Raw genomic sequence first — 12,081 nt, forward strand, 5'->3', positions numbered from 1 at the left:
TAAGGTTTGACTCACTAAATGGCTGCTAAGTATGATCTTTTCCACAGGTGTCACCCAGAAAATAACCAGAGAGACAACTCCTCACTGGCATAAATCAGCGTAACACCACTGAAATCGCTGGAGTTACGTTGATTTACCCCAGCAGGAGAACTGGGTGGGCCCCAAACCTTTATTCTCGGCTATAATCCATTTAGGAATAATTTATTTGATAGGCTGCAGGGATCAGCTTCACAAATATTGATTGGACATGGGCTACTGTTTCACAGATGAAATCCCAACTAATGACTTCTGTCTGGTTCTGATACACACTGGTATTGTGTTGAACTGGAAGTGAGTACAATAAAAATAATCATTGTTCCCTGTCTTGGCTTCTCAGTCCCCTTACTGCATGTAGGCTAGTCATAAAACAAGTGCTTTTGTTTGGTTATCTAGCCAATATCTCCACTGCCTTTTGACCCAGGCTACCGAAGTGCTGTACAAACTTCAGTAAAGCCTTGTGTCATCTCTGTGACATAGGGAAGTATTATACCTATTTTGCAGAGGGTAAATTAGGGCAAGTTAAATTAGTTACCTAATGTCCGTCTGCATGTGACAGAGCAGGGAACAGAATCAAGACTCCTATGCCTCTGACCACTGGAAAACTCCTGCCTTTCCCAGTTATGCTATGCTTTTGCTTTCCCCCATCCCGCCCAGTGTTAAAGTGGCAACAAAAAAGGCTACAGAAGGCATAGAGATTGTAACTTTGAGAGCTGAAGAGATGCTCCATTTAAGTGACTCTGTTTAGATCTTTTCCTTGCTTTTTGTTGGGGACCTGTGCCTTGCGGGAGAGTCAGGACCACAAGAAATGAATGTCCTCACCCATGCGGTCTTGTTTTTCAGGTGATCCCTATGCTTCCCAGGCTGCTTTGTGAGGAGTTGTGCAGTCTCAATCCTATGAAAGACAGACTGACGTTTTCTGTAATGTGGAAAATGACTCCAGAAGGCAAGGTAACCCTGTCTCCTTCATTCTTCATGGGCAAGGTCATCATCAGCACTGGGCCCCACTGATGTAAACAGATAGTCAGGGGACTAAAATGGGTAATCCAGTAACATATCTGCTCAAAATAAAGGCTTCAAGAGTCTCCCCAGTCTGTGAACACTGTGTCCTGTGGATAGGATTTTGTGGAACAAGTGACTGGCACATCCTCGTGATAAGAGGGATGGAAACAATGTTATTGATGGTGACTGGGAGATAGAATGAATGTTAGGAACAGAGGATTTCTACAGCACCATAGTAGGCCACTTGTCTGTTTAGGATCTTGTCTCCAGAAATAGTTACATTTTTCTGAAGCTCCAGATATTGATTCGGCGCCTCAGCCCCCCCTGACATTTAGCCAGTTATGCAGTGCTGTGACTGAGGAAAATATTCCTTCCTGACCCCTGTGGTGGGCAGCTTATGCCCTTAATCATGAGTTTGGATTATTGCTTACAGAACTAGAAAGTATATTAATGGGCATATATTAAAAAGACCTGGTTGTACTCTTTGGGGCTGTGCAGTGCGTAAATGAACATCACCTTTATTTCTCCTGATTTCAGGCATGCAGGTGCAACATGTTGGCATTGAGGGCATCAAGTGATATTCCACTTGTCTTCATGTTCGACCTGAGGTGGTGTGGGGAGCAGTCAGCTCTTCGTGGGTCTTCTTTCTCTCCTTTCAACTCCCATCCCTCAGGGCTGCATAACAGTCTGCTCCTTGGTTGCTTTTATGGTGGCAGAGCCCTCTCAGAATGGTGACTGCATGTCCCCTCCCTAAAAGGCTTTGGAAAACAGGAAGGATTCTTTTCTATTTCAAGCCTGCTGCTCTCCCATAAGTGTGTAGGTTTTATGCGTTGTGTCCTTGCCAAGGTTGCTGGAGTAACTGTTTTCTGGGGTGATGTGATCCTCAGGTGACCTTTCCGATGAAAATTAGTTTGGCTTCATTGTAAATGTCCACATTGCTCCAGAGGGCTCAGAATCTCATTGTATGTGTGAGCAATGGGGCTGCACTGCAGAGTTCAGCGGCAGCTCTGCATCTGGCCCATCTCTAGGCCCATCTGCATTCTAGGCCCATCTCTAGCATTATGAAGGGTTTAGACTGTTGTTTGGGAAGTCTTCAGCTTTCTGTATCCTGAATTCTAATTGCTCAAGGCACCCTCTAATACCAGGTACTCATTTGGCCCTTTATTTACCACGAGTGCTCTTTGAGCAATGAAGAGGAGCTGCTAACACTTACCTCTTAGATATTGATGCTTGGTTTTAGAACAACACTTAGATCCACCACATTTCAGCCAGTGAAAGTTTTTGGAGGAGTCACAGTGTCTTTCCTCATGTCTGCTCAGGGATGCTAATCTCTGAAGTCAGGCTGCATTCCAGCAGGGAAAGGTCTCTGACATCAGAGTCTACGCTTTCCTTTTGGAAGGCTGATTGCCTACAGCCAACTCAACAAACAGATTTCTCCTGGGAAGCCTTTCAAGTCTGAATGGAAGTTTGGGTCACTGGGTTTGAATAGGAACTGAAGGAAGTTAATGAACCTTACTCCTTCTAAGAGGAGACGGCAACCACAACCCTTTTTCCAGCTTGGCTTTTCTCCAAGAGCTTATCCCTGAGAGTCAGGGCAAAGCACCTCTTGCTACTACACTGTGGTGCTTGTGTAGGCAGGAGAAATGGGATCATTTTCTCCTTTCAGGGTTAGTAAGAGGTGAAGTCTGTCAACAGGCTGTTCTGCTTGCTGAACGTGGCCTTTGAACTTTGATTTCTCTGGCAGTGGCATGCAGAGCTTTAAGGAATGATGACGTAACATGGAGAGCGGCTAGGAACACAGGGGCCTTATGAGCACCTTGTTACACAGTCTACAAAACAGTATTTTGATGCTGAGTTTATAAAGCACTGCCTGATAGAATCACTATAGGGTAAGGGCTTGTCAGTAATCCCTTGCAATACAAACAAACCTCCAGCAGAATGCCTACAGATTCCCTACATGGGAGTGTCTGATTTTTTAATAAGTAAAACAATGGCAGTCCTTTAACCCTTTCCGAAGACCGGTGCCATCTTGTGGGGCTTTTGAAATCACTCATTGCATTATAATCAGCTGTTTTAGTACTACACACGAGCGTAACAGGCCATGCCGTCTGGCCGACAACTTGTGCAGCCCTGTGAACATCAGTAGGAAGTTCTGACGTGCCATCTGCGAAGTTTCTTTTCAAGGATCTGTGTATTAACTGCTCCATTATTGTCACCTTGATGCAATGCGTTTCAAGAACTGAGCTGCGCTGTGTCAGTGTGGGCAGAATGCAGCCCCCATTCTGAATTCCACTGCTGTGCAGCGCACATAAACTAGCATGTAAGGTTCTATCCAATTTCCTTTTCTGTGGTGCTTGAAACACAACACTGCTAATGAGGACGGTAAACTGCTGTGTTCTGAGACACCTGATGTAATTAGTGCTTCTTCCTGGCTTTCAGCCACTCCCAGCTGCTCTAGATTTGTTTGAAAGTGTCGACAACAGGCATCCATATACATTCATGTGGGCAAGACATATCCAAAATCTATTTCGATGTCTCCATAAAATATGTTTAATATATGTGTGAAAACCCAGTAAACCTCAATCAGAAGCGGTATGTTAGTAGTACTAGTAGAGGTATTATTAGAGTGTACGATATACCAGTTGAAAAGAACCAAATGTCACAAGAATCGCAGTTGCATACTCCATAACACCCTGCAGCAGCCGACTCTGCTGCCTTCCAGGGGTCAGGAATGGTGAACAGTGTCCAGAAGATAAAATAGCAGGGGAAGTCAGCGCCAGCTGTTATTGGCAGTGCCTGTCCTTATGCCTTGCCATGAACATGGCCAGCCTGTGTTCACACACATGCTGGTTGATCTCCTGTGGCTGTATCGTACTGTGTCCGATCTTTCCCAAAGGGAATTAACAGAACTCTGGAAGATTTGGCCTCTGCTTTTGTCAGGCAGGCAGGAAAAGTGAGATTTTGGTTGAACATTTAAATTTCAGGCAGCAAAACAGAAATCTGGTCCATGTTGCTTCCTGTGAGGGACAATAAGATATTTTAGAGAAAAATGGCAGGAAAATGCGCAGAGAGATCTTCTATAAACGTCAAGATCAGGAGTGGATCTGTTGTGCAATATAGTATAATATTGTTATTCATTGGGCAGCTGATTCCAAGGCAAACCATTATCCAAACATCGTTTGGAACATACCCAGTTTATAGGCCACATTTGTTGTAGTTCTCTCTGCTCTCCGTATCCATTTCGTGACTGTTATGACATCTGTCTGAAATAGGAGCTCTGTTTAAGAGCTTATCTGCTTTTCCTCTTCCTGCTTCCTACTCCAACCCTGAAGGTACAATACGAAGGTTATTTCAACAACAAGGAAACTATGATGTCACAATTCCACTGCCATGTGGAGTTGTTTTCAGGTGGGGATTAAGCAACAGGAACAGATGAACTTTTAAAAATCAAGACCCCACTTTCAAGCAAATCTCCCTGGTAATAAAAAAGGAGGGGGAATACAAATATGGTATAGAAACAGTCTTGCTTGTCAGTGGTAAACTTTCCATCTTGATCAATTGCTGTTTAGCGCCACTGGGCTTCCCATTCTGTATCTGTATTTTCAAGATTATCTAATCCTGGGATAGCTAACACTCTCCAGGCTAAAATTTGTCTCAGATTTTGAGACCTGAGGAAAATTCCTGCCCTCTATCAAATTTGCCAAACTAGCGGGTTTGTGGGGTTTTGCCATTGATTACTCCTATTTAATCCTTCATTAACATACTGAAAAACATCTAGATGTATGGCTGTGCCCACTGCATATCACCTATTTTGTCTCATTGTTTCCTAGTATTCCTCCATCTGCTGCCTCTTGTGCTGTACTTCGCTTGTAAGCTCCTTGGGGCAGGACCATCTTTGTGTTCTGTTTTTATACAGCACCTAGCACAATGGAGTCTTGTTTCATGACTGGGGCTGCTAGGAGGTGTGGTGGAGGTGGTAATAATAATGCTAATACTAATGAAGCGTTATATGATACATCTTAGTTCTGGAACTAAATACCATTGTAACTGTAGTTGATTGCATTTGTTCCCTTCTTTAAAGCAAAGCTTGCCCGAGAAAGCAACAGTGAAAACACTGAGTCCAGTTTTCCAAACATGCAGTGCAAACTGCACGTATAGTTACTACAAATGTGCATGCAAATGGCCAGTTAGACTTTTAACTAGCTGATTGCACTGATACCAATATACATGTGCAGTAATGGTTCATGAAAATCAGATATGCGGTTGCACGCCCACTTTTGAATACCAGCATCACTTTAGTTCTCAACCTTTTTCATATTGTGACTCCACGGTCCAATAGGAGAGTCTTGGTGCCTACTTCAGACTAGCCATAAAATAAAGGAAGATGGTGTCAACACCCTGAAACCTGTTTGAGGACTGTCCCCCAATGGGATCCTGATTCCCTAGTTGAGAACCTGTGATCTAACTAGAAGGTAAAGGAAATTCTCAGATCTATTCATTAACTTAGTCTACAAGTTGCATAGTGAGTTCCCAGCTTTGCCCAAATCAGGGATGATTCATTCAGATAAAAATGTAACTTTGCATGTTCGTACCTGAATTCTCTTTGCTGCACCTTCCATATTAAGGAGGAAGCCAGCTATAGGTTACCTTGTAAAATCCAGGATTTTATCCACCTCTGCTGTGGGAGAAGCATTGCTTTTACTAGGAATTCCTTTTCTGTTTTTTGTCCAGTCCTCTACATTTTTTAATGTAGATGTATGTGGATGGAATTAATTCACCCACAGATAGACGTAATTAGTGCCTAAGTACCTAAATCATTACAGTTTTGGATCTTATAGTGGTGAGGACCAGGTTTGATAAGGGTCTTGTTTTAATGCAGCTTTTACCAATAACTGGAGATTAGAACATTGACAAGAAAAGGGAGATAATAAAACATTTAAATGTCATGCTAGGAGAGCATTCCCTTATTTACAGTGGGTTTGTGTGGATGAATGAAATTAGAAGGAGTTCAGTTCCAATAAAGGAAACTCAGCCTTGTCCACCACTCATTTCACTACTTTGAGCAAAATCTTTCTGGGTGCTTGAGAACCCCTTTGTTTGCCTTATTAAAACGTGAACTGTTTATTTTTCTTTAACCGGCTAGTTGTTTTTGTATTTTTCATTAATCTGCTTGCCTTTTGCCCATGGTGTAGTGTTTAAAGAGATCCTGCAGCATCGTAGTTACCTTACAGGAAATTTCCATGGCTTTTGATAGGGAGTTTTTTGGTCCAGACAAACAAAGATTTAAACAGACAAACAAAGAAAACAAAACAACCCCCCCATGCACCACAAACAGAGGGGAATGAGAAGCTTTTTTTTTAAAAAAGTGTGTAAAGTTTCTTGGTTTCCATCAAAAAGAAAACCTTTTCCCCATAGTGATCTGACACTGTCTGCCATTAAAGAATGGACTTTGGAAATAATGTGTGTGACACTGAAAAATAGCACCAATTTACTTTCAGAGCTTTTTTTAAGCACTGAAATATAGACTTTTCTGAAAAAAGAAAAGGAGGACTTGTGGCACCTTAGAGACTAACCAATTTATTTGAGCATAAGCTTTTGTGAGCTACAGCTCACTTCATCGGATGCATTCAGTGGAAAATGCATCCGAAGAAGTGAGCTGTAGCTCACGAAAGTTTATGCTCAAATAAATTCGTTAGTCTCTAAGGTGCCACAAGTACTCCTTTTCTTTTTGCGAATACAGACTAACACGGCTGCTACTCTGAGGCTTTTCTGAGTATTTGTTACTCGTCCATCACAGCGGGAAAGAGACCAGCATTTTCCCTTGGGTATCATTTCTGTTTTCTCTGACAGTGGCAAAAGAACGAAGTTTCTTATATTAACAACATGGCACCCAGAAGGGTTGGGAACTTTTACAATAGCCCCAATGTGTTTTTCATATCAGCACAGGGTGTTGGAATTCAAATTCCTGGGTTCAGTGTTACCAAAACACAGTCAGTATGTAGAAAGGGAAGGAGACCTACTAGAAATAGACCAGCCTGGCAGCAGATCTCACTATGTGTCAGTGACCAAGTAAAAGTAGCACCCTACAACTCAGAATAAGTGTTAAACTGAACTTAATAGAATGCAGTGGAGCAGAGATCAGACAGAATAGCTTTTAAAATAGGAGGACAGCTAATTCCTTTAGTTCCGTTAATTGTAATAATTTCTTTAAATGCACATATATGATATATACACACACACACACACACACACCCCTCTACATCATCAGCTACACTTCCGAGAACTTTAAATCAGAAGCCATTACCCTCTAGTTGCTGAAGACTTAGAAAAATGTGTCCCAGTGTTGAGGACATGACCTCATGTAATAGGAAATAGACCTAGATGCCCAGTGGTATGCCTTTCTCCCGTCTGTTGAGTTATGCTGCATGTGCGCATGCTGGTGCGCTAAGGAGGTGAATAGTAGGGGTGTAGTGGGGGGTGTATCAGCTCCGTCAGTGGCAAATCCTCCCCCAATTCATGCCCTCCTCCGGCAATGCCCTGGTTCACTCTGCCTTGCTGAGACCTGGCGTTCCTCCTGGGATACTCCCACTTGCCAAAGCTACCTCCTCCTTGAATGGCCCCCGTTGGTCCGACGGAGGATGTGAGATCGCCGCTCGAGCTGAGCCAGAATTAAAACGCTCCGCTCGTCCTCTAAGCACTTTTGCTGAGTTTGACCTTCTTCTCCAAACGTCTTGTTGCCCCGTCACCCTTTGATGAGTCTGATTCCCTGTCCCAGAGCCAGTTCCCCGTTGTCCCGTCACACATTCACCACTATGAGCAGCTCTGCAACATTGCTACCATGCCTCATCTGAAAATGTGGCTCTTTTCCTTTCTGTCCTAACAAATAATTTAAGATTAAATTCCAGAGAGACCTTTTATTAAATAGTTTAAAAATATGGGTGGTTTCTGTTTGAATTTTTTTTAATTGATTTCATGTGTGCTTACTGGCAACATTTCTTTGTTGGATCAGAAAGACAGTGGAAACTCACGGATTATTCCTTATGATTCTTTGGGCTGAATCGTGGCCTGGGTAATGGGCTTAAGACCCATTGAAATGTGGGGGATGGAGATTGGTAGGTCTGGACCAACAGGGGCCAAAGTACAACCCATGTACTTCTACAGTGTAGCCTACAAACATTTGTCTGACTTGGAGGTCCCAGCAGGCAGCCCCCGTCTTGATCCAAGCAAGACTATTAACCTCAGGGCACAGTTTGTTTTCTGTCGGCCACACCCCTGTAATGAAGGGTGGCTGCAATCTGCTGCATATTAGATGTGACCCTCCAGCTTCTAGTAGGTTTCTAATTAGACTGTCACATGGGCAAAGTTTAGATGCCCGTGTTTGGGGTTCTACCTACCAATCTGCACGCAAGCCACTTCTCTGTTTAATTGGATTTTTTTTATTTTTAACATGAGGAAAAAAGACGTAAGCTGTTGTGAAGGATGGCAGGTTCTTCCTCTTGTAATTAATGACTTCATTTACATTTTCTGATTTTGCAGATCCTTGATGAATGGTTTGGGCGAACCGTTATCTGTTCCTGCGTGAAGCTGAGCTATGACCATGCACAGAGTATGATTGAAAACCCCAACAGGGTTTTTGGGTCAGAAGAACTGCCTCCAGTCTCTCCTCAGCACCCAGTCGATGAAATTCACCAAGCTGTCCTAAACCTCCACCAAATCGCCAAGCATCTGCGCAAACAGCGCTTCATTGATGGTGCTCTTCGTTTAGACCAGGTCAGTAACCTCGGCATCCGTAACCTGGGGCTATTCACCCCTCCTCTCAGCCCTTATGAGAGCAAACCCAAGCTGGACTCCTTTGATCTCTTGATTGGTCTAAAGACTCCAAAGGGAAAATCAGACTTGAATAAAAGCATAGGATTTTGTGGCAAAGTTGTTGGGCTTTTTTGTTTTGTTTTAAATATAACTTCACCAAGCTGTGCAGATACAGGACACCTAATAACACAGGAAACAAAACAAAAATAGTTGGGTTGAAATCTACTAGACAAAATAGATAAGGGAAGAGTGATCGATCTTACAGAATTCTTCATGCCACCTAGAGCTATGGATACAAATCTTATAAATGGAAATAAATGCTGATGATGTCATAACTTTATCAAGGCATTTAGGTGCATGAAGCACATATTTCACTACAAAAAGGGTCATCTCCAAAGCATCATTTGCTGTGCTGTACTGTTGATGGAATAATCATATTTTCCAGCAGCACTCCTATCAGTTCTTGGGGCAGGGAAAAGAATTAAAACGTTATCTAAGACAGTTTAATTGTGTATACAGTGGATGTGTTTCAATAGAAGAGACGTAAATGACGTGGTTTCTTATCTGTGACAATGTAAGTGGGGCTGTATCAGTTGTGTTATGTATATTTACTATTTTGCAAGTAGAAACAGGTATTTTTGGGCTCCAGCTCAGAGCTCCTTTTGACTTTGTTGCTCAAAGGCCATAGAGCTACCTCTCTTGTGAAACTACAGGAGGTTGCTATACTTCTGGGAACAGAGGGGTCGACCAGGCTGGCAGACAAAGTTCCTTATTTGTAACGAAAGCGCCATTGTTTTATATCATTAAAATGAGACTCGAAATGTCTGGAAAATAATCTCCCTCCCCACCCTGAACAGCCTCACCTGGAAAGTTCATTGTTACCCTTCTCTTTTGGGACATGTGCTTAAATATTTAAGGCTCGTCATTCAATAGATAATAGTGAGATTTCGTTAGGCTCAGAAGTGAAAGCATTTCTTATCCCCTGAACACTAGGGAATATACTGTAAAGAGCAATCCTGCTTTGGCAGGGGGGTGGACTAGATAACCTAATAGATGGTAGAGGTGGAAAAGATCTCTGATTACTGTGCGCTCTGACTGCCCTGGGAGAGCACCAGCTATGTCACATAGATTCTGTTCTTGCAGTGTTGCGCTGAATGGAACCCGCGTGTGCCTGCACCTCTGAGGCTGGTTTGGTGACAGTGCAACTGCTAAAGCAGCTTCCTCACATTTTAAATGGGACGGTTTAGCCAGGGGAAGGAGATCCTGTTCAGCAGTGACCTTGTGAAAAATTAGTGGTGTCTAGTTTTGTTCAGGCCTGTAAAACAGAGCCCAGTTACAAAGCTGCTGCACTAGACTGCCGCCGCTGGAGAGATGGGATCCAAACCTGCTTTAGGGCACAGGAGAGAATTAGTTTGACTTAATCAGTACCTAGTGGGCATTTATATCCCCAAACTGCATTATTTTCTCAGAGTGGCATCCTCTGCTCCAGAGAATCTCTGCCTTCCCCACAGCAGGGACATAGCAGGGTTATGGACAGTAAGAATGAGACGGTTTTAGCCAAGAAGAAGTTTGCACCATACCTGCCCTTTCGATATATGCCATTGATCACCACTTGGTGATGAACTCTACACTCACAAAGGAAATTAAAAATCCAAACCTGTGCAGAAAGCTATTGCCTTGGAGTGTGAGGGTGAATATGAAGGGGTGTGTGTATAGTGTATATTGTGCAGGACAAAGTGAATTCATGTAGCTTTTAATATAACCAATTTATAGTCCCTCGCTTTTGTTCACATGACTTCCTTTCGCTACTTTGGTGTAGTTGTGTCGAAGGTATGTTTTCTGTATCTGAGCAAGCAAGGGTGGGCCCTAACAGGAAGCACACCTTTCTAATCACAGGACCTCTCACTGATTTCCTGTTGAGTAATGTAAATCCTGAACAATGGGAGACAAACTACAACAGAGGAAACCAAGAGCAATTAATTATCAGATTAAAGGAAACAATAATCACATAGCAGGAGGGAGTGGAGACACCCAGAAAGCTAGGATTGCATTGCCAGGGGTTGTAAGGAGGCAGAATACTTTTGCTCTCTTTGTTCCAAGGGATTTTTGAGCCCTCTTTCTATGTGTTAAGTTCCATTTGGGTTCTGCCTTATAGTCAGTATTGATTGAACAAAGCTTAGGACCTAGTTATTCTTTGTCATCCCGCTAATGACATTTATCACTGTGACATGCTGTCATCATTCCTGTTAACGTTATGAGGAGGCATTGTGGTCTCTTGTGTAGTCCTTGTGGTCTCTTGCCATCATTCCTAGTTCAAGGAATTGTGAACCAGAACTTCAGCTCTGCCACTGCTCATTGTGACCTTGGGCTTGGTTTTCACATAGGGTTGCCAACTTTGTAATATTTAAAAACCGGACATTGCAGCAGGAGTGCCAGAACCTCCCCAACCCTGCCTCTTCCCCGCCGCCACCCCCAGGGCCCCGCCTCTTCCCCTGAGGCCCTGCCACGCCTCTTTTCCCCAAGACCCCACCCTCATTCGCTCCTCTTCTCCCCATCACTTGCTGCTTCCCTCACCTGCCCCAGGCCCAGGTTGGGGGGGACTTGCCTGCGGAGCTAGGCCTGGGAGCTGCAGCTGCCCGATGCAGGTAGGAGGCGGCACCGGCTGAGTAGAGGCTGGCGTGGGTGATGACCCAGTGCCTCCCCCACCCACAATGACCGGACATTGGGTGTCTGGTCAGTAGTACTGACCGGACACTGTCAGGTTCCCTTTTCAACTGGATATGTGGACACCCTATTTTCACATCTGTCTCAGTTTTACTCCTCTGTAAAATGGGAATAATATGTAACTACCTCACGGGGTTGTTGAAACTTAATATTTATTCCCCTACCAAAAAGTTAATTCAACTAAGGGTGGTCCTGAATATTTCCTCCCCACATAAACTCTAAACAGTATTGAAAAGTCAGCTCTGTCTCCTATCAGCCCATGCTGTCAGGCTCCAGTGCCGAATGGTTACATTTTCAAGCAGACACCATCATGCTTTCCCCCAAGCCGCTCCTCACACATGGGAGAAGATCCCTGCAAACATCCACAACACAAATTCATTATCATCCTGCAAAACCCTCCTTAAAACTCTCCTTTGCTACGAGGCTACAGAAAACTGACAACGGTGAGGCCACTGGTGTGCTGAGAACACTGCCAGTTGCATTGACATTGTTTCCTTGTCTCCACTGGCC

The 12,081-nt window shown here is 43.6% G+C and overlaps 1 protein-coding gene across 11 annotated transcripts in view; it reads left to right on the forward strand.

Annotated features, from left to right (window-relative positions):
• The window catches only part of DIS3L2 (DIS3 like 3'-5' exoribonuclease 2), a 273,032-nt gene that overhangs the window by 170,938 nt on the left and 90,013 nt on the right, over positions 1-12,081 (forward strand). For all 11 annotated transcript variants that reach the window (XM_037908114.2, XM_043521858.1, XM_043521860.1 and 8 more), the window contains 2 exons: positions 880-987; positions 8,575-8,808. In XM_037908114.2, the coding sequence (XP_037764042.1) occupies positions 880-987; positions 8,575-8,808 (342 nt within the window). The remainder of the gene's footprint in view (positions 1-879; positions 988-8,574; positions 8,809-12,081) is intronic.

The sequence above is a fragment of the Chelonia mydas genome, chromosome 9 (assembly GCF_015237465.2).
Source record: "Chelonia mydas isolate rCheMyd1 chromosome 9, rCheMyd1.pri.v2, whole genome shotgun sequence".
Lineage (NCBI taxonomy): Eukaryota > Metazoa > Chordata > Testudines > Cheloniidae > Chelonia > Chelonia mydas.